Source organism: Bos taurus, chromosome 9 (assembly GCF_002263795.3).
Source record: "Bos taurus isolate L1 Dominette 01449 registration number 42190680 breed Hereford chromosome 9, ARS-UCD2.0, whole genome shotgun sequence".
Classification (NCBI taxonomy): domain Eukaryota; kingdom Metazoa; phylum Chordata; class Mammalia; order Artiodactyla; family Bovidae; genus Bos; species Bos taurus.
The window spans coordinates 103,420,427-103,444,448 of NC_037336.1; the positions used below are offsets into that span (position 1 = coordinate 103,420,427).

At 44.8% G+C, this 24,022-nt stretch overlaps 1 protein-coding gene across 3 annotated transcripts in view; it reads right to left on the reverse strand.

Annotated features, from left to right (window-relative positions):
- WDR27 (WD repeat domain 27) overlaps positions 1–24,022 on the reverse strand; it is a 100,409-nt gene that overhangs the window by 28,108 nt on the left and 48,279 nt on the right. For all 3 annotated transcript variants that reach the window (XM_059890008.1, XM_059890007.1, XM_059890006.1), the window contains 3 exons: positions 12,818–12,915; positions 11,281–11,383; positions 3,243–3,341 (listed from right to left, as the gene is read on the reverse strand). In XM_059890008.1, coding sequence (XP_059745991.1) covers positions 3,243–3,341; positions 11,281–11,383; positions 12,818–12,915 — 300 coding nt within the window. The remainder of the gene's footprint in view (positions 1–3,242; positions 3,342–11,280; positions 11,384–12,817; positions 12,916–24,022) is intronic.

Below are 24,022 nucleotides of genomic sequence, written 5' to 3' on the forward strand. Positions count from 1 at the left end.
TTTCGAGCCCCCCTAAATAAAATCTGTCACTGTTTCCATTGTTTTCCCATCTATTTGCCATGAAGTGATGGGACTGGATGCCATGATCTTAGTTTTCTGAATGTTGAATTTTAAGTCAACTTTTTGACTCTCCTCTTTCACTTTCCTCAAGAGGCTCTTTAGTTCTTCTTTGCTTTCTGCCATAAGGGTGCTGTCATCGGCATGTCTGAGATTATCGATATTTCTTCCCGCAATCTTGATTCCAGCTTGTGCTTTATCCAGACCAGCATTTCTCATGTTAACTCTGCATATGAGTTAAATAAACAGGATGACAATATATAGCCTTGATGTATTCCTTTCCCTATTTGGAACCAGTCTGTTGTTCCGTATCCAGTTCTAACTGTTGCTTCTTGACCTGCATACAGGTTTCTCAGAAGGCAGGTGAGGTGGTTTGGTATTCCCATCTCAAAGAATTTTCCACAGTTTATTATGATGATGACTCTCAAGTCCTCTTAAAAATGAAAATGCTGCTCAAAAACTTAGTGAAGTTTTCTTATTTTTCTCAGCTAAAAAGTCACAAGTCAAAAGTCAGTTCACATTTCAAATTAGAATCAGATACTTTAGTATAACAAAGTCCTTAAAACATTTACAAACACCTTAAATACCACTTATCTTCTGATTATTCCTAAATTTTTGAAAGTCTATTAACAGTGCAGGCGTATGTACTTATCTCTATATTTAACTGTAATCACTGAATAAACACTGTCTAATCTATGGTAAGTTGGAGCCGCATTCCGGGGGAGCCAGCACACATATTATCACAGTCATTTTTAAATTAAAAGCCGGAACAATAAGTAAGCAAAAAGACAAAGATACGAAGGACAAAAACAAGCAATTTACAAATGAGAAGAAAAAAACCTGAATATGTGATAGCATATGAAAGAATGAGTAGGCTAATATTCAAAGAAATTCAAATCAAAATAATGGGACACTATTTCTTGATAATGAAGTTAACAGGATAATCAAAGTGTTAACAACTGATGCTGGTGGGGAAACCAGCAGCACTTTGGAAAACGCTGTCTGTATTTATCAGAATCCTTTCAAAGTTTCACTACTTTGCTCAGCAGCACTGCTCCTGGTAAACCTACTTACAGGAAACGCTGTGTACACGGAGATGCACATCAACACGGTAACATCAAGAACAGTTCAAGTGTCCATTATGCAAGTATCGCTATCTTAAAGCAAAATAAGAATTTTCCAGACTTCCATCCCTTTACTCCCCGCTTCCCCAGACACTAGCTGGCCCGAGGCAGGGAGGACAGAGGTCACGGCCCCGCACATACATCCCATAACTGCTTCTGGTTCTTCCTCCGCCAGGTCTCAGCCATGCCTGGAGCTGGACTCCACCTGCGTCTTGTCTCTTCACATAAACAGCCTGAGGTCTCTCGTGCTCCTACTCTATTTCTTGGGTGATGCTAGTGACGTCGTTAAATGCAGCCCAGTAAAGGTGGAAAGAGCAAAGCAGGATTTTCCATAATAAACCCCACATGGCACAGAAACGGAAAACAGAAAATAAATACCTACTTAATACCCTAAATATCCACTGTCAGTAAGAAAGGGCTTTTGTGTTACCTTTCATCTATGCTGTATTTCATTAATTATTTTATAACTGACATCAGGTAAAATGGACGCTGTGATATCAGTGTAAGGTACCTTGGAAGACATGAAGTAAAGTTGTGTTTGTGACTGCTGTGCATTCCAACAAACATCCCCCACCTGTCTTCACGTGCAGCAGCTCTCCTCTGCGGCCCCCTTGCACGTTTCCTCACCTTCCTCCCTGTGGGGCCGCAGACCCGCTCCCTGCAGCCTGCACGCTCACTCTCCTGTCTCCTTTTGATCGCTGGTTTGAATACCCTGCATCGTTTTGTTAGAAATCACAGTCTCGCTTGGCTGCCATCGCAGCCGGGATAGATTAACTGTGAAGTTCGTCTCCAGCTCAACACAGTACCTTAAGACAAACACACCACCTTCTATAGACCTAAAGCTGACCACCCGCCCTCTGGACCACACTGGACCTGGCCACCCGGCTCAGCTGCGTGTCCTGGCAGGACCGTAGGGGGCAGCGTGCTCACAGCCCCTCAGGTCTCAGCCACCCTGTGGAGGCCCCGCTGCACGTGAGCTGGTAGGACCCCCGTCACTGTCGGAGCCCTTTCTCTGAGCCACACACACTGTTGGAATCATTTCATCAGTGCAAGTATAAGCTTCTTCCAAAAGACTCACAAGTCTTACTGTGACACCTGAGCAACATCAATAATGAAAAAGTCTACTCTGGGACCATATCTAGCAGCTTATTCCAAGGGACTCAAAACTGTAATTTTTGAAAGGGAATAATATCTCTCTCAATTAAAATTAATTTACAAAGAAAAAAGCTAGCCATGGGATCTGCCTCCCGACTTCCCCCAAAGCTATGCAGCGTCCCTGGAACAAAGCTGGCACCACCCCGGGAGTCCTCGTCTCCTTTCTGACCAGGAGATGCAGAGGCTAGCGCCCACTTTGCTAATCCTCGTGAATGCACCCTTAAACGAGGTCTGGACTGCGGGAACACGGCCAGCATGTCTGCGGAGCCCGCCAGCTGCCCCCCTCAAGTCCAGCACGGTCTTGGGCCTGACCAGCACCAGGGCCACCACGGAGCAGCCAGTGTTGACCAGACAACCAGAGACACAAACAGGGAGATCTGGAGCAAAAGATGTAAGCATTATTAAACACTAATGAAAACTAAGTGCTTGGGAATTCTGATCTCCCTCTGTATTGTAATAACAAGATCACTCACCTTTCTGGGTTGATCTGCAACAGACGTTACTTTATCTTAATCCTTTCTCCTAATTAAGATTCTATAAATTTTGTGGCTCTCCTTCTCCCTCCAAATTCTTTGCTGGGGAATTGTGAAATCCATTCCTTACTTGCACTGCACTTGCTTTCCTCCTTCCATCTTCCTGTCCACGAAGATCTCCTTATCTTTCTACATTTCCATTGGAGCAAATGTCCATTGGCACAGAATGACAAATACTTTCATTGTAAAATGAAAAATACTCCATTTCTCTTCCTCCCCAGTAAAGGTCGATTTTCAAAGTTCATCTCCCTTCACTCAGTGAGAACTAGCATGTAAACTTGAATATGATAAAATTCTAAAATTCTACCCAAAGACCGTCTGACAGATACAACAGCTATGAGGCGAGACTCGTATGAAACAGAGGAAACTGTACCTGAGCAGCAACCGGGCTAAAGGCCACGGCGGTGACTGTGCTGGTGTGTCCTGTGAGTCTGCGGGAGAAAGTGCTGGAGCTGGTTTCGTACACGTAGGCCTGGAAGACAGAATGCGCAGATGCTGTGCTGCAGATGCGAATACTCTGCAAGGAATCGTGCAAGCGGAAGCACGTTCCCCAGCTGATTAAGCACCAGAGCCGCACCCCGGGGCAGCCGGCACACCGCCTAAGCCATGGAAGTGACGTCGTGAAACGTGCTTCTCTCTTTCCCCTTTGAGACAGTCTGGCATCTTCACGAATTTACATCATACTTTCTATTTTCTGCCATGAGCCTCCACAAAACCCTGTGAGCAGTTTTAAATGTATGCTCATGTGTGTGGATTAATTTTAAGTAAACGGTTTTCTATTTCAACCTTCTCTGGAAGTCCCAAATTGAGTGGGAAATCTGTTGCATTGCCCTTGTCCATAAACTTGAGAGAGAAATGCCTATACTTTGCTTCCTACCAATCAGCTTGGAGTTGGAACAATTCAAACATTTAGAATTTTCTCCAAGCAGTTGATGAAATGAAAAGTAAAAACATACATTCCTCTCTAACTGTATTGCTATATTAAAAGATATATGTGTGGAGTCACCACTGAATGCTTCATTTTAGGGATAAACTCTGGTTCCCAGGGTGGGAGAACAATTCTAATTATTAAGCAACAAAATGTGCCAACAAGTATTATCTAAACTCCACTGATAATTAAGACAAGTGCCATAATGCAGGAGAAAGACCTCAAATTTGATTCCTTTTCTCCAAAAAAATCAACTTTAATGAACCAATGAGTCCTTCACATTTAGACTTTCCAAGTGATTCTGTCATTGGCTAAACAGTGGAAGGACTGATGCTGAAGCTGAAACTGCAATACTTTGGCCACCTGATGTGAAGAACTGACTCACTGGAAAAGACCCTGATGCTGGGAAAGATTGAAAGCAGGAGGAGAAGGGGTCAACAGAGGATGAGATGGTTGGATGCCATCACCGACTCGATGGACCTGAGTTTGAGCAAGCTCTGGGAACTGGTGATGGGACAGGGAAGCCTGGCGTGCTGCAGTCCATGAGGTTGCAGAGTCAGACACGACTGAACAACTGAACTGAACTGAACCAGTGGTGTCGCGGTAAAGTCTACACATAGGTATTTTACATATTCTGAACTAAAGTGGAGAAGTAAAATATCTGCCTTTTCCTCCTGGCCCAAAGATGCATTTATTTGTAATGAATATGTTTACTTAACTCTAAGATTTCTCATGTAGCTACTGGGGTGAGACCCAAAGACAACTTGAGAATATGCATTTCTAACAGTTCCCGGGGGAGACCCCACTCTGAGAACCACAGGGCTAGAGTAGCCATGACACCTGTACCATGTATCTCTGTCTGCAAAACCCTTCACAGCTCTTACATCAACCACAGCTGGCCAGGGTGTGTGTATGTGAAATGGTTAACATTTTACATGCTACTGAGGAAACCAAGTCATGAAGGGAGCAAGCCACTAGCACAGCCATCAGGTGTCCACACTGAGATTTTCGACTGGTTTTTCTCACAACACTTTCTAAAGGGCTTGGGCCTCCAGAGTCCCCCTAGCCCCACAGATGCTTCAAAACCATCCGTGATGTTTCTTGCCCACATGTGAGGGGTGTTCTCCTTAATTCTGCAGGCTTCTCGGAATCAGAGCTCTCCTCTTGTCTGCTGTTCAGATTGAGTGGATAAGGGAAACGACAATGACCACACCTCTGCTGCATCTATTATTTCCAACTATAAGATACTGAGATTAATGATGAAAGCAAACACTCAATGAACCTAACTTGGATATCAAATTCCTCATGCAATCCTCTCTAGAGTCTTACAGAAAAACACAATTATTGTCCCAGCTCTACAGGCAAGGAAACCGGAGTTGGAGGTGGGCGCTCTTCCCAGATCTTGCAGCTGCAGGAGCTGAAACCAGGTTGGACACTATAGCTGCCTCGCTCCAGCATCTGAGCTCCTCGCCAATAAACTGTGCAGGTCTTCTGGAGCCTCCACCTCCTGCTGCATGTTCCATATCGTGTATCATCTTTGATGTATCATTTGTCACCCTAACTATAGGTTGTGTGCACATGTGTGTGCATGTGTGTGAACATGTGTTTATATCTGTGTGCACATCTGTGCATGTGCTGTGTGTGCACGTGTGTATGTGTGTGCACATGTATCCCCATGTGTGTATATTTGTGTGTATACATGTGTGTACATCTGTGTGCGTCAGTGTGTACACCTGTGTGCATGTGTGTGTGTGCGCCTGGGTGCATGTGTGTGGACATTTGTGTGCATGTGTGTAGTCTCTGTGCACATGTGTACACATGGGTTCACGTGTGTGCATGTGTGTGTGCATCTGGGTGCATGTGTGTGTGTCTGGGTGCAAATGTCTGCATCTGTGTACACATGTGTGTGTGGGGTGTATGTGTGTGTATGTCTATATATTCTGTGTGCTCATGTGCATGTATGTCTGTATGCACATCTGTGTGCATGTATGTGCATGTGTGTGTACAGTTGAGTGCACGTGTATGGGTGCACCTGTGTGTATGTCTGGGTGCATGTGTGTGTGTGTGTGTCTGGATGCCCGTGTGTGCATGTGTGTGTCTGTGTCTGTGTGCATGTGTGTGTGCATCGGTGCATTTGTGTGCATGTGTGTGCACATTTGTGCACATCTGGGTGCATGTGTGTGCATATATGTGTACGCCTGGGTGTGCATGTGTGTGTACATCTGGGTGCATTGTGTGTTCGTGTATGTGCATGTGTGTGTATGCATGTGTGTATGTCTGGGTGTGTGTGTGCATGCCAAACATTTGGTGCTCAATTGTTCAAATGGTACAGCTGCCTTGGAAGCTTCCAACAAAATTAAACCTACACCAGCCTTCTGACCCAGCAAGCTCACAGCTCTGTACACACCCAAAAGAAATGAAAACGGATGCCCATAACTGCTCTTAGCAGCCTTCTTCAGAAAAGTTAACCACACCACTGCTTTATGACCTGTCTATAAATATGTCAATAACATTATAATTTTTGGAGGAATATACACCACATCCCCTACATATGAATGAGTTCCATTCCAGGAGTGCATTCATAAGTTCAATTTGCTCGTAAGTCCAACAGTCAGCCAACGTACCCAAATAACATAATCAGCTATACAGTACTGTACTGTAATAGGTTTATAATACTTTTCACACAAATAATACATAAAAACAAATACAAATACAGAAAATATTTTTAATCTTATGGTACCTGAAAAAGTACAGCAGTACCAGCCCCATTGCCGCTGCTTTCACACTTGCTTCTAGACATTCTGGACTTGAAATAAAGATAACGGACTACTGCATTCTATACAGTAAAGTACACACAAGCACAGCCACTTGCAGACGGTGCACGCACACGACTGCACACCTGACATGTGAACCGCTCTGTGTGACTGGGCGGCCAGTGCACATTCGCATCTCTGAAAGTTCACAACTTGAAGGTTTGCCTGTAAGGCATTCGCTGTATTGCACATGACTACACATATGCTGTGCACGAGCACACACACACATACACACACACACACACACACACACACACACACACACACACACACACACACACCCTCTAGACTCTAGGCTCTGGGGGAAGGGAGAAGCAGATTTCTGGTCCCCACGGACATCTCCACGATGCAGCTTAAAGGACTGAAAACCACTAGAACCCAACTTCAGTGAGACTGCTGCTTTGAGTAGCAGGTGGGCAAGGGAAACCAGTCACTGTTTGTAAGTTTCTAAGGTTAAGACAGCCAGGTCTTCAGGTGACGCCAAGCAGCTGCCACACTCAGGAAGCAGGAAGAAGCTGGCATCAGAGAGTGACGTGTATTCAACCTGTGATGCACGAACAGCTCAAATCATGGTTGAATTTACAACAGAAGACGCGAGAAGAAGAGTCAGAGGCCAACTAGACAAGTGCCTAAAGAGAAGCAACCAGAGCAAAAGATTTCAAGAGATAAGAAAAGGGAGAGGAAAGGAGGCCTGGGGTAAGCGGGCTGATGTTAGGAGTCTCAGTGCGATGTGTGACAGACACACGTACAAAGGGAAGTTAAGTGCACGCTTATGGCTCACGTTAGCACTTCTAAGGCCCAGAGAACTCACCTGTGGGTAATGGAAAACAGGTCGAGAAAGAGACTGAAAGTTATCTGACCGCTTATGGCTCACGTTAGCACTTCTAAGGCCCAGAGAACTCACCTGTGGGTAATGGAAAACAGGTCGAGAAAGAGACTGAAAGTTATCTGACCGCTTATGGCTCACGTTAGCACTTCTAAGGCCCAGAGAACTCACCTGTGGGTAATGGAAAACAGGTCGAGAAAGAGACTGAAAGTTATCTGACGTAACAGTGCCTGGAGGTCAAGAGTGGATGCGCCCAGGCAGCTGCAGCACCAGCCAGCAGAGAAAGAGACAGCCTCTGCGTGCTCCCTGCCCTGACGGACCACGCACAAGGGCGAGCACAGACACAGGGCTGGAGGGCTGACGGCAAAGGGCAGCTCTGAGAACTCGCAGGCAGGGCTCGAGGCTTGAGTTCCTGCATTAGTCAGCTTCTCTCACAGAAGTATCTCTTGTAGAAAAGTCCTTCCTGAGACCCCTCATGTTTACCTAAATCCAAATGGGAACTAACACTGGCTTGTGTGGGCCTGGAATCTCAAAATGCACGAAAGACGACACTGCGGTATTCATTGTGAAGCAATTCTACGAGTCATCTGAGAAACAGGCTTCTGTGTTCTACATGAAAAGGGTACTAAACGAAACATATCTTTTAGGACTTTGCCGTGGATAATAATCCACCTGCCAATGCAGGGGACATGGTGCGATCCCTGGTGTGGGAGGATTCCGCATGCCACCGTGTACCACAGCTACCACAGGCTGTGCGCCCAGAGCCTGTGCTCTGCAGTGAGAAGCCACCGCCACCAGACGCCTGTGCAGCAGAACGAAGGGCAGCCCCCACTCCGCAACCCGAGGAAGCCCGCATGCATCAAAAAATAAACCAACTTACAAAGAAAAAGAAAGGAAAACAAAGAATGAACGAAGGGAACAAACAGGAAAAAAATAATTTGATAAATAAATTAAACATATCTTTTCACCCAGAAGGTTCCTGAGTCAACAAAAACAGCAGTTTGCAGCTCCCAATATCAGGAATATTTTATTAAATACGTATTTATCACGAGCTGTTCTTCCACACAGTGGCAACCGACCAGTCCAGAAGGACAAAGTGTGCTTCATGTAAAGAGTGGAAAAGTAACAACGAATTCTGAAACTGACTCAGTTTTATTACAATCCAGGGCAAGAACAAAATGTCTTAATTAGAGGTAATAACAGTTATTGATTCATGAAGCAACTTCTCCCCATTAAAGAGATACAAGCGTTAGCTAAAATGTGCTAAGAACATAAAAGAAACTGAGATAAAAGCTGTGTAGAATAAGCCTTACTCTGAAACGAAATCAATCCCTGGGAAGAGGGGTGAGGAAAAATGAAGCAACATTTTTCAGGCAAAAAGATGAGGATGTGGCAGAAACCACAGGGGTGCTGGAATAATACTGCTCAAAAATGTTTTCACAAAAAGTGTAAGGGACTGAATGTACTCCTGAAGAAGATCAGCGCTTTACAAACAGGACGAGACCAGCTCATTACAGCTGTTTTGTAACTGTTGAACCGTATCCGTGAAGATGAAGTATCTTTCATTTTTTCATCTCACAGGATTCTAACATGTGTCCTTCATTTTGCCTTTCCCCGAATTAACCCCACAGAAGAAAAAAAGAACTGCAAACAGAAGTGAACTCTGTATTTCTGAAGCTTCATAATAATTACATGGTCCATGGGGGAATCAACTGTCAAACTATGGACACTTACTTTGCTTTTTCAAATATTTCCAAAAATGATATTTCTCAGAACTGTGCACATTTTTTCAGATCACTGAATTTTTATTAAAAAAAAAATTCTTTTCTCAGAAGACCAAAATAGTCAAGGTTTAATACAGAACCCTATTTAAAATCTCACTGAGGCAGAAATGCAGCCTGCGTCCAGAAAGAAGTGGAGAGTCCGCTAGAAAATGCTGGTGATGACACTCTGGGCTCTTGCATCAGGCCCGAGCCAGGCACACAGCCTCCTTCTTCTCTCAGGGATCCCACCAAGCCCGGACAACAAGAACTGTCACAGACAAGGTGACAAGCTCCTCTCAAGAGGCAGAGCACGCGGACCACTGGACGGCCCTGAGCGCGGGTCTAACCGTCGGTGTCGCCCACCCGAGGGAGAAGCAGCCCCACTGGTCTGGAAGCAAATCCTGATCAACCTGGTTTCCAATAGCTGCTTGGTCCTTCTCAGCATCTGTGGACCTGTGATCAAATATGCAACTGATTATCTGCAAGTGTCCATTAGTTCATGCCTTCGTTTTGATTTCTCTGAAAAGGTGATCCTACAATGAAACACCGGGACCATGGTTTTGGTGTGATCCCGAGGAAGTCATCACGGTACAGTCACAGCCTCCTGCACAGTAAGATTCAAGCGGCATTTCTGAAAACAACCATGCCCACATATTACCTCCTCTTCCCTAGGGCAGGCACCACCGTGCGCTAAGACAGATGGAAACACCACGGATCAGAGAACCGGCGATTCCCTTCGGTGCAGAGAAGAACAGCACAGAGACGCAGGCTCCCCTAAGCCGAGCGCCCCCTTCAGTGCCCGGCCCTCGAGGAGGTCATAAAGGGGCTCCTGCAAAGGTGAAGTCAAGCTCGTCCACGTCAAGGACTGCTCCCAATGCCCGTGTGTGGCCTTGCATTTGGAAGTTTTTCAAATATGTGCAAAAGTACGGAGAATTATACAAGGCGCTACACACATACACGGCCCAAACACAACGTCATCAGGGCTTGCTATACTTGCTCCAAGTATTGCATCCTTTTTTCTTTTTCTTTCTAGTTTTTGGGGTTAAAAGGCATGTCGTATTTTGAAGCAAACTGCAAAAATGAGTCCTGTGTATTTTGTAAGCATTTAAAAACATGGGCATTTTATACCTAACTGTACTGCCATTTTTACATCTAAAAGAATAATAATTCGCTGATATTTACTACCCAGCAAATATCAATACCTTCCCCAAGCATTCTCAAATGTCTTTTAACAGTTATGTGGGATCAATAGGGATCCAGTCGAGATCCGTACATTGCTCTTATGTCTCCCTACTTTGGAGCAATCCTTCCCCTGCCTGCCTCTTTTTCATGCCATATTCTTGTTGAAGGAACTGGACCAGTGTCCTGAAGGATGCTCCGTATCAGGATCTGTCTGTCTGCTTCTTTGTGCGCCCTTTCAGTTTGCTCCATGATCCTGTGTATTTTCTCTTAAGCCACCAGTTACCTACAAAGAGTCGGTCAGCTTCGGGCTCCCCTGTTATCACAGGACTGCCTCCTGGTGAAGAGTAGTGAGGTAGATTCCTTAAAATGGCATTAGTGACACAGACCAACATCTCAACGGTTCCACACTCAGTGCCGTTAATGGTGACCCCTGGGAAAATGTCCCGTGAACCTTGTTTTTAACCGTACTCATGACATTTAGCGTAAGTTCACCTTCCTAACAAGGCTCATGCACACAGTGTGGTACTGGTGACCTCAGGCGCCGTGTTTACAGCAGAGTCCAGTCTTGCCTGTCCTGCGTAACCAACCCCTGTGCCCCCTGCCCAGAATCTCCCATTCCCCCACCCGAGCTCCTGGCCCCGCTTTCCACTGTCTGCCTCCATGAGTCTGCTTTAGGTTCCTCACGTGAGTAGGATCACACAGTGTCTGTCCTTCTACAGCTAGCCTGTCATACCTTGTGTGTGATTGCTATTTAATAAATACCATTACGATGTGGCAGCCTCAGAGCACTGGCCCATAGTCAAGATTCTGTCCTAACAGGCAGCAGTATTAACTGTCTCCCCAAGAATGAGTGCAGAATCTTCGCCTGAAGACCAACACATTGCCACGGCAGCACATACGTGTCTGTCTTCAGCACCACAAGCCACGAATCGGCCGCAAGGGCTGAAAGCAATTCCACACGGGTAGCAGCGGCTTGGATGGCCTTCAAAACGGCGCTCACACCTACAAGGAAGCGAAGGCACCAAGAGAACAAAGGATTCTCAATTTCCGACACAAATTAGGGGGAAGGTACTGACTTGTCTTCACAAAAAACGAGCAAAATAACAGTGAAACAACATGTTTCTTATGAGGATGTTTAATAATAAGGGAGGGTTATCAATAATAAATGGCGAGGCAGGTGATTCTGGAGACCGTTTAAAAATAACAAACGTGCTTTTAACATCGTAAATGCACAAAAACAACAAAACTAACATTAAATAAACTTTTTATATGTGAGAAGTATACAAAAGTCACACAGGATAGAAACAGAGGGTTTATACTTGTTTAGTGAATGAAGAAGAAAACAGAGGCAATCTGCTACTATCGTCCTTATGAATATATATATGTCACACACACAGACAAATGTACGTAGTTATTCTATTTTGTTAGATACATTCTATACTCAATGTCTGTCTGCCATAACTATCAGAACATTTTAAGGAATAGAATTATGTGTGTGTGTATAAATATATATATGTGTGTGTGTGTACCACTGTGTGTATATGTATTTGTGTGTATATATATATATACACACATCTCACTGTTACATGTATGCACCCCGTGTGTGTATTTATATATATACACATATTTTGTCTGCATATATATATATATACACACACATCTCACTGTAATGTGTATGTATCACTGTGTGTGTGTATATTTGTATACACACATATACATCTTACTGTTAGATGTATGTAACCCTGTGTGTATATTTATGTTTATATATATACACACACACACACACACATATTTTATATACATATATACACGCATCTAACTATGTGTGTCTATATATTTACGTACAAATGCATGTACACCTCACTGTTACATGTACATATCACTGCGTGTGTACATGCTTATATACATACATATACATCTCACTGTTACATGTATGTACCCCTGTGTGTGTGTGTATATATACATATAAATACTTTGTATACATACACATACACACACATATCCCTGTAATATGTAGTATCACTGTGTATATATATATATGTTTATATACAAATATATGTATATCTCGCTGTTACATGTGCATCTTACAGTGTACATGCTTGCACACATACATATACGTCTCACTTACACACATGCACACTCTAGCCTAACAGTGATCAATTAACTTCCTGTTCATTTCCAGCCATCAGAGGCCACATGTCACATGTAGCAGAGGAAAGACCAGTATCTGCTTTTTTTATCATTCCAAACTGTGTGACCCTTTCTGTGTATAAATCAGACTCTTCTTAGTCAGTGTGAATAGATTCACCACAACCTTGTCATACTTGGAAAAACAAGCTCAAGTGGAGTTTACCAGGAGCTTTAATTAAAATACACTCTATGTGGTCTGCCCAGCCTCACCCCCAACTGCAACCCGAAAAGCAGAGGGAGCCGCACCTCAGGGTCCTCAGGTCCCAGAGCTTTACCCCATCACCAGTGGCTGCGGTTGCAAAGAGATTATAAGCCTGGGATTGCTGGGTTGCAAATGATGACCCCTGTAATTATAAGGGAAAATCAAGGCATATTTTTTACAGGTTTAATTAATAAACATTTCCCTAATCATATCTAACAACACTGAATCTAAAGAAAGAAATTAACAAATAGCTTTTTTATTTATAAGAATTTTAGAATTGGACTCCAAAAACTTCCTTCCTGTGAATAATCGCTAGTGGAACACTCGGACCTTAAGAACTACCAATATATGTTTTCTCTATAAATAATGCCATGGAAAGTTACAGAACTACAAATGGCAAAAGGTCAAAAGATGATAACAACACACCAAATCTTTTAAAGTGTAGGTCACAAGACATATTCAATAAATTATCTGGAAGATGGTCTCAGTAAGGCATTTGAAGCTTGAGGTCAGTTATTAGTTTCCTGATCAAACCCTGAGACCCCCTGAGCAGGTGCCTGTGACACTGACTTGGGTGAAATGTGTCCAGCAGACGCTGGCCCTTCCGAGGACCTGCATCTGGTCTGGTCACTGGGCCCTCACCCTCTCCAAGCTGCTGTCAGAGGAAGTGTTGCCATGATTTTCAGTGTGTAGTGGACTGAAACTGAACTCCATCTACAGAGCCATCTGGCCCCAAACATTACTTAAACATAACGTGCTTTATAATAATTTCCATCTTCCTACTATGTCAAGAATATCCAAACGTTAATGTTAAGACAAATCTAATAAAGTGTCCACAAGGATTTATGCTTAGGATACCTACAAGTGATTCTTCATTTACAAACAGGAAACAAAGGCTTATATAAATTCAATGACTAGAAAAACAAACGAATATGCATTGAGTCTTAACTCTGCACCCACAGCATTCTGAACACTTTCCATTCCCTCCTCTTCGCAAACCTGTGAAGGGTCACCTATTTCGCTCCCTTTTTCATATGAGAAACCTGACACACAGAGGGGCCCACCCACCGCCACCCAGCTACTAAGATCAGCACAGCACGCTGCTGCTGCTGCTAAGGCGCTTCAGTCGTGTCCGACTCTGTGCAACCCCATAGATGGCAGCCCACCAGGCTCCCCCCGTCCCTGGGATTCTCCAGGGAAGACACTGGAGTGGGTTGCCATTTCCTTCTCCAATGCAGGAAAGTGAAAAGTGAAAGGGAAGTCGCTCAGTGGTGTCCGACTCTTCGCCGACCCCAAAGACTGCAGCCTACAGGCTCCTCCGCCATGGGATTTTCCAGGCAAGAGTACTGGAGTGGGGGGCCATCGCCTTCTCCACAACACAGCATAGTGATCCACAAACTGGAACTGGGTTAAGACAGCTTGATAACTCATAAGAGAGAAACAACAGACATCCAGCAGACACTTAGAGGTCACCTACTGAATGCTGGGTGCTCTGCAACACCCTGAATGTAAAAAGAACAAAACACAGACCTAGTTTAACAGAGAGATGAGTGTACAGTTATAAGAGCTTACAACATTGCTAGTTTCTTGAAACTGAACAGTAAAAAATGGGAAAAAAATGGAAATAATATACAGAGGTCAAATCTTTCAAGGGGAAAAAAAGAATTTGGAAAAATATCTGATCAATCCAGTAGAGACTGAAGGAAAACAATGAAGCTAAGAATTCATGATAAATAGAAAGTGAAGTGTTCTTTTTAAAGATTGAAGAGAAAAACAAAATAAGATCAACTGATGAGTCATCATCATAATTTCCAACAGAGTGAGCTCAACAAATAAAAGAAAGCTTCCTAGTTGGATTTCAATAAAACACTTAAAATATATTAATTGTAATGGTTGAAAGTAAAAGGTGGGGGAAAATAGCATATGCTAAGTAAAAGGAGGAAAGATTGATTGTATAAATATTAAGAAAAAATAAAAGTAAGGCAAAGCACACCTTACTAGACTAGAGATCTCTTCAAGAAAATTAGAGATACCAAGGGAACATTTCATGCAAAGATGGGCTCAATAAAGGACAGAAATGGTAAGGACCTAACAGAAGCAGAAGATATTAAGAAGAGGCGGCAAGAATACACAGAAGATCTATGCAAAAAAGATCTTCACGACCCAGATAATCACGATGGTGTGATCGCTTACCTAGAACCAGACATCCTGGAATGTGAAGTCAAGTGGGCCTTAGGAAGCATCACTATGAACAAAGCTAGTGGAGGTGATGGAAATCAAGTCCTAAAAGATGATGCTGAAAATAAAAGTTCTGCACTCAATATGCCACCATATTTGGAAAACTCAGCAGTGGCCACAGGACAGGAAAAGCTCAGTTTTCATTCCAATCCCAAAAAAAGGCAATGCCAAAGAATGCTCAAACTACTGCACGATTGCAGTCATCTCACATGCTAGCAAAGTAATGCTCAAAATTCTCCAAGCCAGTCTTCAACAGTATGTGAACCATGAAATTCCAGATATTCAAGCTGGATTTAAAAAAGGCAGAGGAACCAGAGATCAAATTGCCAACATCTACTGGATCATTGAAAAAGCAAGAGAGTTCAAGAAAAACACTTACTTCTGCTTTATTGACTATACTAAAGTCTTTGACTATGTGGATCACAACAAACTGTGGAAAATTTTTAGAGAGATGGGAATACCAGACCACCTAACATGCCTCCTGAGAAATCTGTATGCAGGTCAAGAAGCAACAGTTAGAACTGGACATGGAACAACAGACTGGTTCCAAATCAGGAAAGGAGTACGTCAAGGCTGTATTTTATCACCCTGCTTATTTAATGTATATGCAGAGTACATTATGAGAAATGTTGGCCTGGATGAAGCACAAGCTGGAATCAAGATAGCTGGGAGAAATATCAATAACCTCAGATATGCATTTGACACCACACTCATGGCAGAAAGTGAAGAACTAAAGAGCCTCTTGATGAAACTGAAAGAAGAGAGTGAAAAAGTTGGCTTAAAACTCAACATTCAGAAAACTAAGATCATGGGAAAACAATGGAAATAGTGACAGACTTTATTTTGGGGGGCTCCAAAATCACTGCAGATGGTAACTGTAGCCATGAAATTAAAAGACACTGCCTCCTTGGAAGAAAAGTTATGACCAACCTAGACAGCATATTAAAAAGCAGAGACATTACTTTGCCATCAAAAGTCCATCTAGTCAAAACTATGGTTTTTCCAGTAGTCATGCATGGATGTGTGAGTTGGACCATAAAGAAAGCTGAGCACCAAAGAATTGATGCTTTTGAACTGTGGTGTTGGAGAAGACTCTTGAGGGTCCCTTGGACTGCAAGGAGATCCAACCAGTCCATCTTAAAGGAAATCAGTCCTGAATATTCACTGGAAGGATTAATGCTGAAGCTGAACCTCCAATACTTTGGCCACCTGATGTGAAAAACTGACTCATTGGAAAAGACCCTGATGCTGGGAAAGATTGAAGGCAGGAGAAGGGGAAGACAGCAAATGAGATGGTTGGATGGCATCACCAACTTGACGGACATGAGTTTGAGTAAGCTTGGAGAGCTGGTGATGGACAGGAAGCCTGGTGTGCTGCAGCCCATGGGGTCGCACAGAGTTGGACACGACTGAGCAACTGAACTGAACTGAACTGAAAGTACGCCTAACTAGTAATTGTTTTTGAAAGTGATAAAAACAACTATATCTGAAAATATAAGCTATTGTTGCTCAGTCACCCAGTCATGTCCGACTCTTTGCGACCCCATGGACTGCAGCACGCCAGGCCTCCCTGTCCCTCACTATCTCCCGAGGTTTGCCCAAGTTCATGTTCATTGCATCAGTGATGCCGTCTAGCCATCTCATCCTCTGATGCCCTCTTCTCCTTCTGCCCTCAATCTTTACCAGCATCAGGGACTTTTCCAATGAGTTGGCTCCTTGCATCAGATGACCAAAATACTGGAGCTTCAGCTTCAGCATCAGTCCTTCTGTGAATATTCAGGGTTGATCTCCCTTAAGATTGACTGATTTGATCTTGCAGTACAAGGGACTTTTGGGAGTATTCTCCAGCATCACAGTTCAAAGGCATCAATTCTTAGGTGTTCTGCCAAATTTACAGTCCAAGTCTCACAACCACTATCAGCAGAGTAGTGTCTCTCTTTTCAAGAGCTCTCTAGGTTTGTCATCGCTTTCCTGCCAAGAAGCAATCGTCTTTTGATTTCATGGCTGCAGTCAACATCTGCAGTGATTTTGGAGCCCAAGAAGAGGGAATATGTCACTACTTCCACCTTTTCTCCTTCTATTTGCCATGCAGTCATGGGGCCAAATGCCATGATCTTAGTTTTTTTAATATTAATCTTAAGCTGCCTCTTTCACTCTTCTCCTTCACCCTCATTACACGGCTGTTTATTCCTCTTCACTTTCTGCCATTAGAGTGGTGTCATCTGCATATCTGAGGTTGTTGATGTTTCTCCCGCCTATCTTGATTCCAGTTTGTAACTCATACAGCCCGGCATTTCTCAAGATGTGCTCAACATATAGGTTAAACAAACATGGTGACACCACCCTTATGGCAGAAAGCAAAGAGGAACTAAAGAGCCTCTTGATGAAGGTGAAAGAGGAGAGTGAAAAAGTTGGCTTAAAACCAAACATTCAAAAAACCAAGATCATGGCATCTTGTCCCATCACTTCATGGCAAATAAATGGGGAAACAATGACAGACTTTATTTTCTTGGGCTCCAAACCACTGCGGATTGTGACTGCAGTCATGAAATTAAAAGACACTTGCTCCTTGGAACAAAAGCTATGACCAACCTAAACAGAATATTAAAAAGCAGAGACATAACTTTACTAACAAAGGTCTGTATAGTCAAAACTATGGTTTTTCCAGTAGTCATGTATGGATGTGACAGTTGGACTCTAAAGAAAGCTGAGCGCCGAAGAACTAATGCTTTTGAACTGTGGAGAAGACTCTTGAGAGTCTCTTGGGCTGTAAGATGGTCAAACCAGTCAATCCTAAAGGAAATCAACCTTGAATATTCATTGGAAGGACTGATGCTGAAGCTGAAACTCCAATACTTTGACCACCTGAGGCGAAAAACTGACTCATTGGAAAAGACCCTGATGCTGGGAAAGATTGAAGGCAGGAGGAGAAGGGGACGGCAGAGGATGAGATGGTTGGATGGCATCACCAACTCAATGGACGTGAGTTTGAGAAAGTTCTGGGAGATGGTGAAAGACAGGGAAGCCTGGCGTGCTGCAGTTCATGGGGTCACAAATAGTTTTCATAACTGAGCGGCCAAACAACAAATTAGTTTATGTATGCGGAAAACTGAAAGCTCGTATGTAAATAAAGACTAGGTTGAAAAAAATCAGAAAATATTTACTGCTAAATCAAAAGGCCACTTGCTAAACTGGCAAATTACAACCACAGCGGCATTCAGAGGGAAATTTATAGGCTTAAACACATGTAAGAAGTGCATGAAATGGGTAAGGTTCACGCGCATGGTGCAGTGAAGCTGAGGTGCCGGGGACACACAGCGCTCAGCGCCACTGCAGGAAGGAGCACGCGCGCTGCAGACGGTGCTGTGCTCTGAACGCACACTGGGGGGGGCCACAGGGAACTCGCAGCGGCCAGCGAACGGAAACGCTTCCTGTAGCAAAAATCACTGCATTTCTTTAAAAAAGAGAAAAAAGTAAGACCTGGAGCTAATAAAATATCTATTTTAAAGCAAATTATATCAGTTTGAGTGACTATTATTTCTGAACAGTATGAAAAGGCAAAATGATAGGATACTGAAAGAGAAACTCCCCAGGTCAGTAGGTGCCCAATATGCTACTGGAGATCAGTGGAGAAATAACTCCAGAAAGAATGAAGGCATGGAGCCAAAGCAAAAACAATACCCAGCTGTGGATGTGACTGGTGATAGAAGCAAGGTCCGATGCTGTAAAGAGCAATATTGCATAGGAACCTGGAATGTCAGCTCCATGAACCAAGGCAAATTGCAAGTGATCAAACAAGAGATGGCAAGAGTGAATGTCGACATTCTAGGGATCAGCGAACTGAAATGGACTGGAATGGGGGAATTTAACTCAGATGACCATTATATCTACTACTGCGGGCAGGAATCCCTCAGAAGAAATGGAGTGGCCATCATGGTCAACAAAAGAGTCCGAAATGCAGTACTTGGATGCAATCTCAAAAATGACAGAATGATCTCTGTTCGTTTCCAAGGCAAACCATTCAATATCGCAGTAATCCAAGCCTATGCCCCAACCAGTAATGCTGAAGAAGCTGAAGTTGAACGGTTCTATGAAGACCTACAAGACCTTTTAGAACTAACACCCAAAAAAGATGTCCTTTTCATTATAGGGGACTGAATGCAAAAGTAGGAAGTCAAGAAACACCTGGAGTAACAGGCAAATTTGGCCTTGGAATACGGAATGAAGCAGGGCAAAGACTAATAGAGTTTTGCCAAGAAAATGCACTGGTCATAACAAATACCCTCTTCCAACAACACAAGAGAAGACTCTACACATGGACATCACCAGATGGTCAACATCAAAATCAGATTGATTATATTCTTTGCAGCCAAAGATGGAGAAGCTCTATACAGTCAGCAAAAACAAGACCAGGAGCTGACTGTGGCTCAGACCATGAACTCCTTATTGCCAAATTCAGACTTAAATTGAAGAAAGTAGGGAAAACCACTAGACTGTTCAGGTATGACCTAAATCAAATCCCTTATGATTATACAGTGGAAGTGAGAAATAGATTTAAGGGCCTAGATCTGATAGACAGAGTGCCTGATGAACTATGGAATGAGGTTCTTGACATTGTACAGGAGACAGGGATCAAGACGATCCCCATGGAAAAGAAATGCAAAAAAGCAAAATAGCTGTCTGGGGAGGCCTTACAAATAGCTGTGAAAAGAAGAGAAGTGAAAAGTAAAGGAGAAAAGGAAAAATATAAACATCTGAATGCAGAGTTCCAAAGAATAGCAAGAAGACATAAGAAAGCCTTCTTCAGTGATCAATGCAAAGAAGTAGAGGAAAACAACAGAATGGGAAAGACTAGGGATCTCTTCAAGAAAATGAGAGATACCAAAGGAACATTTCATGCAAAGATGAGCTCGATAAAGGACAGAAATGGTATGGACCTAACAGAAGCAGGAGATATTAAGAAGAGATGGCAAGAATACACAGAAGAACTGTACAAAAAAGATGTTCATGACCCAGATAATCATGATGGTGTGATCACTCACCTAGAGCCAGACATCCTGGAATGTGAAGTTAAGTGGGCCTTAGAAAGCATCACTACGAACAAAGCTAGTGGAGGTGATGGAATTCCAGTTGAGCTATTCCAAATCCTGAAAGATGATGCCGTGAAAGTGCTGCACTCAATATGCCAGCAAATTTGGAAAACTCAGCAGTGGCCACAGGACTGGAAAAGGTCAGTTTTCATTCCAACCCCAAAGAAAGGCAATGCCAAAGAATGCTCAAACTACCGCACAACTGCACTCATCTCACACGCTAGTACAGTAATGCTCAAAATTCTCCAAGCCAGGCTTCAGCAATATGTGAACCGTGAACTTCCTGATGCTCAAGCTGGGTTTAGAAAAGGCAGAAGAACCAGAGATCAAATTGCCAACATCTGCTGGATCATGGAAAAAGCAAGAGAGTTCCAGAAAAACATCTATTTCTGCTTTATTGATTATGCCAAAGCCTTTGACTGTGTGGATCACAATAAACTGTGGAAAATTCTGAAAGAGATGGGAATACCAGACCACCTGAGCTGCCTCTTGTGAAACCTATATGCAGGTCAAGAAGCAACAGTTAGAACTGGACATGGAACAACACACTGGTTCCAAATAGGAAAAGGAGTTCGTCAAGGCTGTATATTGTCACCCTGTTTATTTAACTTAGATGCAGAGTACATCATGAGAAACGCTGGACTGGAAGAAACACAAGCTGGAATCAAGATTGCCGGGAGAAATATCAATAACCTCAGATATGCAGATGACACCACCCTTATGGCAGAAAGTGAAGAGGAACTCAAAAGCCTCTTGATGAAAGTGAAAGTGGAGAGTGAAAAAGTTGGCTTAAAGCTCAACATTCAGAAAATGAAGATCATGGCATCCGGTCCCACCACTTCATGGGAAATAGATGGGGAAACAGTGGAAACAGTGTCAGACTTTATTTTTTGGGCTCCAAAATCACTGCAGATGGTGACTGCAGCCATGAAATTAAAAGACGCTTACTCCTTGGAAGGAAAGTTATGACCAACCTAGATAGCATATTCAAAAGCAGAGACATTACTTTGCCAACAAAGGTTCGTCTAGTCAAGGCTATGGTTTTTCCAGTGGTCATGTAAGGATGTGAGAGTTGGACTGTGAAGAAGGCTGAGCGCCGAAGAATTGATGCTTTTGAACTGTGGTGTTGGAGAAGACTCTTGAGAGTCCCTTGGACTGCAAGGAGATCCAAGCAGTCCATTCTGAAGGAGATCAGCCCTGGGATTTCTTTGGAAAGAATGATGCTGAAGCTAAAACTCTAGTACTTTGGCCACCTCATGTGAAGAGTTGACTCATTGGAAAAGACTCTGATGCTGGGAGGGATTGGGGGCAGGAGGAGAAGGGGACGACGGAGGATGAGATGGCTGGATGGCATCACTGACTCGATGGATGTGGGTCTCAGTGAACTCTGGGAGTTGGTGATGGACAGGGAGGCCTGGTGTGCTGCAATTCATGGGGTTGCAAAGAGTTGGACATGACCGAGCAACTGAACTGAACTGACTGATTATACATTTGGGCGCCCCCGATGATTCAGCTGTAAATAATCCGCATGCAATGCAGGAGACCTGGGTTCAATCCCTGGGTTGGAAAGATCCCCTGGATGAGGGAAAGGCTACCCACTCCAGTAGTCTTGCCTGGAGAATCCAACGGACAGAGAAGCCTGGAGGACTTCTGGGGTCGCATGTCCCTGGAGGACATGGGGTCGCAAAAAGGTGGATACGATTGAAGTGACTTAGCACATGCACTCCAGTATTCTCGGCTAGGAAATCTCATGGACACAGGAGCCTGGCAGGCTACAGTCTATGGGGTCGCAAAGAGTTGGACACGACTGAAGAGGCTGAGCATGCATGCACATTACAGACTTACATCACAAAAAAATCCAAGTATCTCTTTCAGACACAAAAAAGAGTAATAGCCAATAAGGTTTTTTTTAATATATATAAAAAAAGACATCTGCTGTGATTCTTAAAGATATCAATAAATAATAAAAAATACGTATGCACTTTCATTCTAAAAATAAGCCATTTAATGATATAAAATGGACTTCAAAAATAGGAAGACAAGGCCCTCATTTTTGTGACTGGAGGTAAAATGAGTTCAGTTCTGCTTGTGCAACACGAGACTGCTGCGGTGATCCTCAGAAGAGGTCACGACAGGAACCCAGACGCTCACAAAGAGCTCCAGCGGCACCTGCCGATGAGGCTGCACTTGTCACCAAGCCGAAAGGAAATCAGAAACGACATATTTTTTATCCGAGTGGAAATGGGACTTTTGGGCCAATTGTGACTTCTGCTTCCCCTGAACTTGGACTTGCAGGACAACAGTTCCTGCAGGGCTCTGTTAAGTCAGAACACTTTGATGCCCACTGCATAACTGAACAGAAATGTCAGGGAAGTTTAAGAAAGCTATTAAGCCATGGGGTAAACCTCTAAACTTATACCCTCATCTTTTCATCCCATCATATACCGTTCAGATGTTTATTTTAAGGAAGTAAAACCAGTTCTTTTCCCACCAAACCCCTCAGAACTCCCTTCCCAACCTAATGCCTCTCATCCGACCGCACAGCGCAGGCTGCTGTGCCTGCTTCCCCAGCCCCACCACGACACGGCGGACAGCTCAGGACTGACCGGCTCCCAGGCGCCCGGGGAGGAAACCTCGTGTGGCCTGGCTGGGGGCCCAGAGCCCTCTGCTCCACTGAGCCTGGGGGACAGCGACTGGGACCAACCCCACAGGCACAGGAGCCAGAGGAACCTGCCCCTGGGGACATGCACACTGAGGCCTAGGAGCCTGCACACGCCTGCCCCTGGGGACACACACACTGAGGACTGGAAACCTGCACACGCCTGCCCCTGGGGACACGCACACTGAGGCCTAGGAACCTGCACATGCCACTGAGGACTAGGAGCCTGCACACACCTGACCCTGGGGACACACACACTGAGGACTGGAAACCTGCACACACCTGCCCCTGGGACACGCACACTGAGGACTAGGAGCCTGCACACGCCTGACCCTGGGGACACTCACACTGAGGACTCAGAACCTGCACACGCCTGCCCCTGGGGACACGCACACTGAGGCCTAGGAGCCTGCACACGCCTGCCCCTGGGGACACGCACACTGAGGCCTAGGAACCTGCACACGCCTGCCCCTGGGGACACGCACACTGAGGCCTAGGAACCTGCACACGCCTGCCCCTGGGGACACTCACACTGAGGCCTAGGAGCCGGCACACGCCTGCCCCTGGGGACACTCACACTGAGGCCTAGGAGCCTGCACACACCTGCCCCTGGGGACACGCACACTGAGGCCTAGGAACCTGCACACGCCTGCCCCTGGGGACATATACACTGAGGCCTAGGAACCTGCACACGCCTGCCCCTGGGGACACGCACACTGAGGACTAGGAGCCTGCACACGCCTGCCCCTGGGGACACGCACACTGAGGCCTAGGAACCTGCACACGCCTGCCCCTGGGGACACGCACACTGAGGCCTAGGAGCCTGCACACACCTGCCCCTGGGGACACGCACACTGAGGCTTAGGAGCCTGCACACGCCTGCCCCTGTGGCCACGCACACTGAAGACTAGGAACCTGCACACGCCTGCCCCTGTGGCCACACACACTGAGGCCTAGGAACCTGTATACACCTGCCCCTGGGGACACGCACACTGAGGACTGGAAACCTGCACACGCCTGACCCTGGTGATAGCAGGCGAGCCCCCTGCTGCAAGTACCCCCAGGTCTGTGCTGCCTGGCGTGGGGCATCCCACAGCAGTGCCGCCGTGCAGGATAGCGGCCCCAGCCACGCGGATGCCCCACCCCCTCACCCGAGACCAGAGGGTCCACACACACCCTGACGACAGAAGCAGAGATGAACACGAGCAGAGCCAGAGGCTACCTGCAAAGCTGCCTCTATCTAGGAAGCAGCAGGGCCCCTG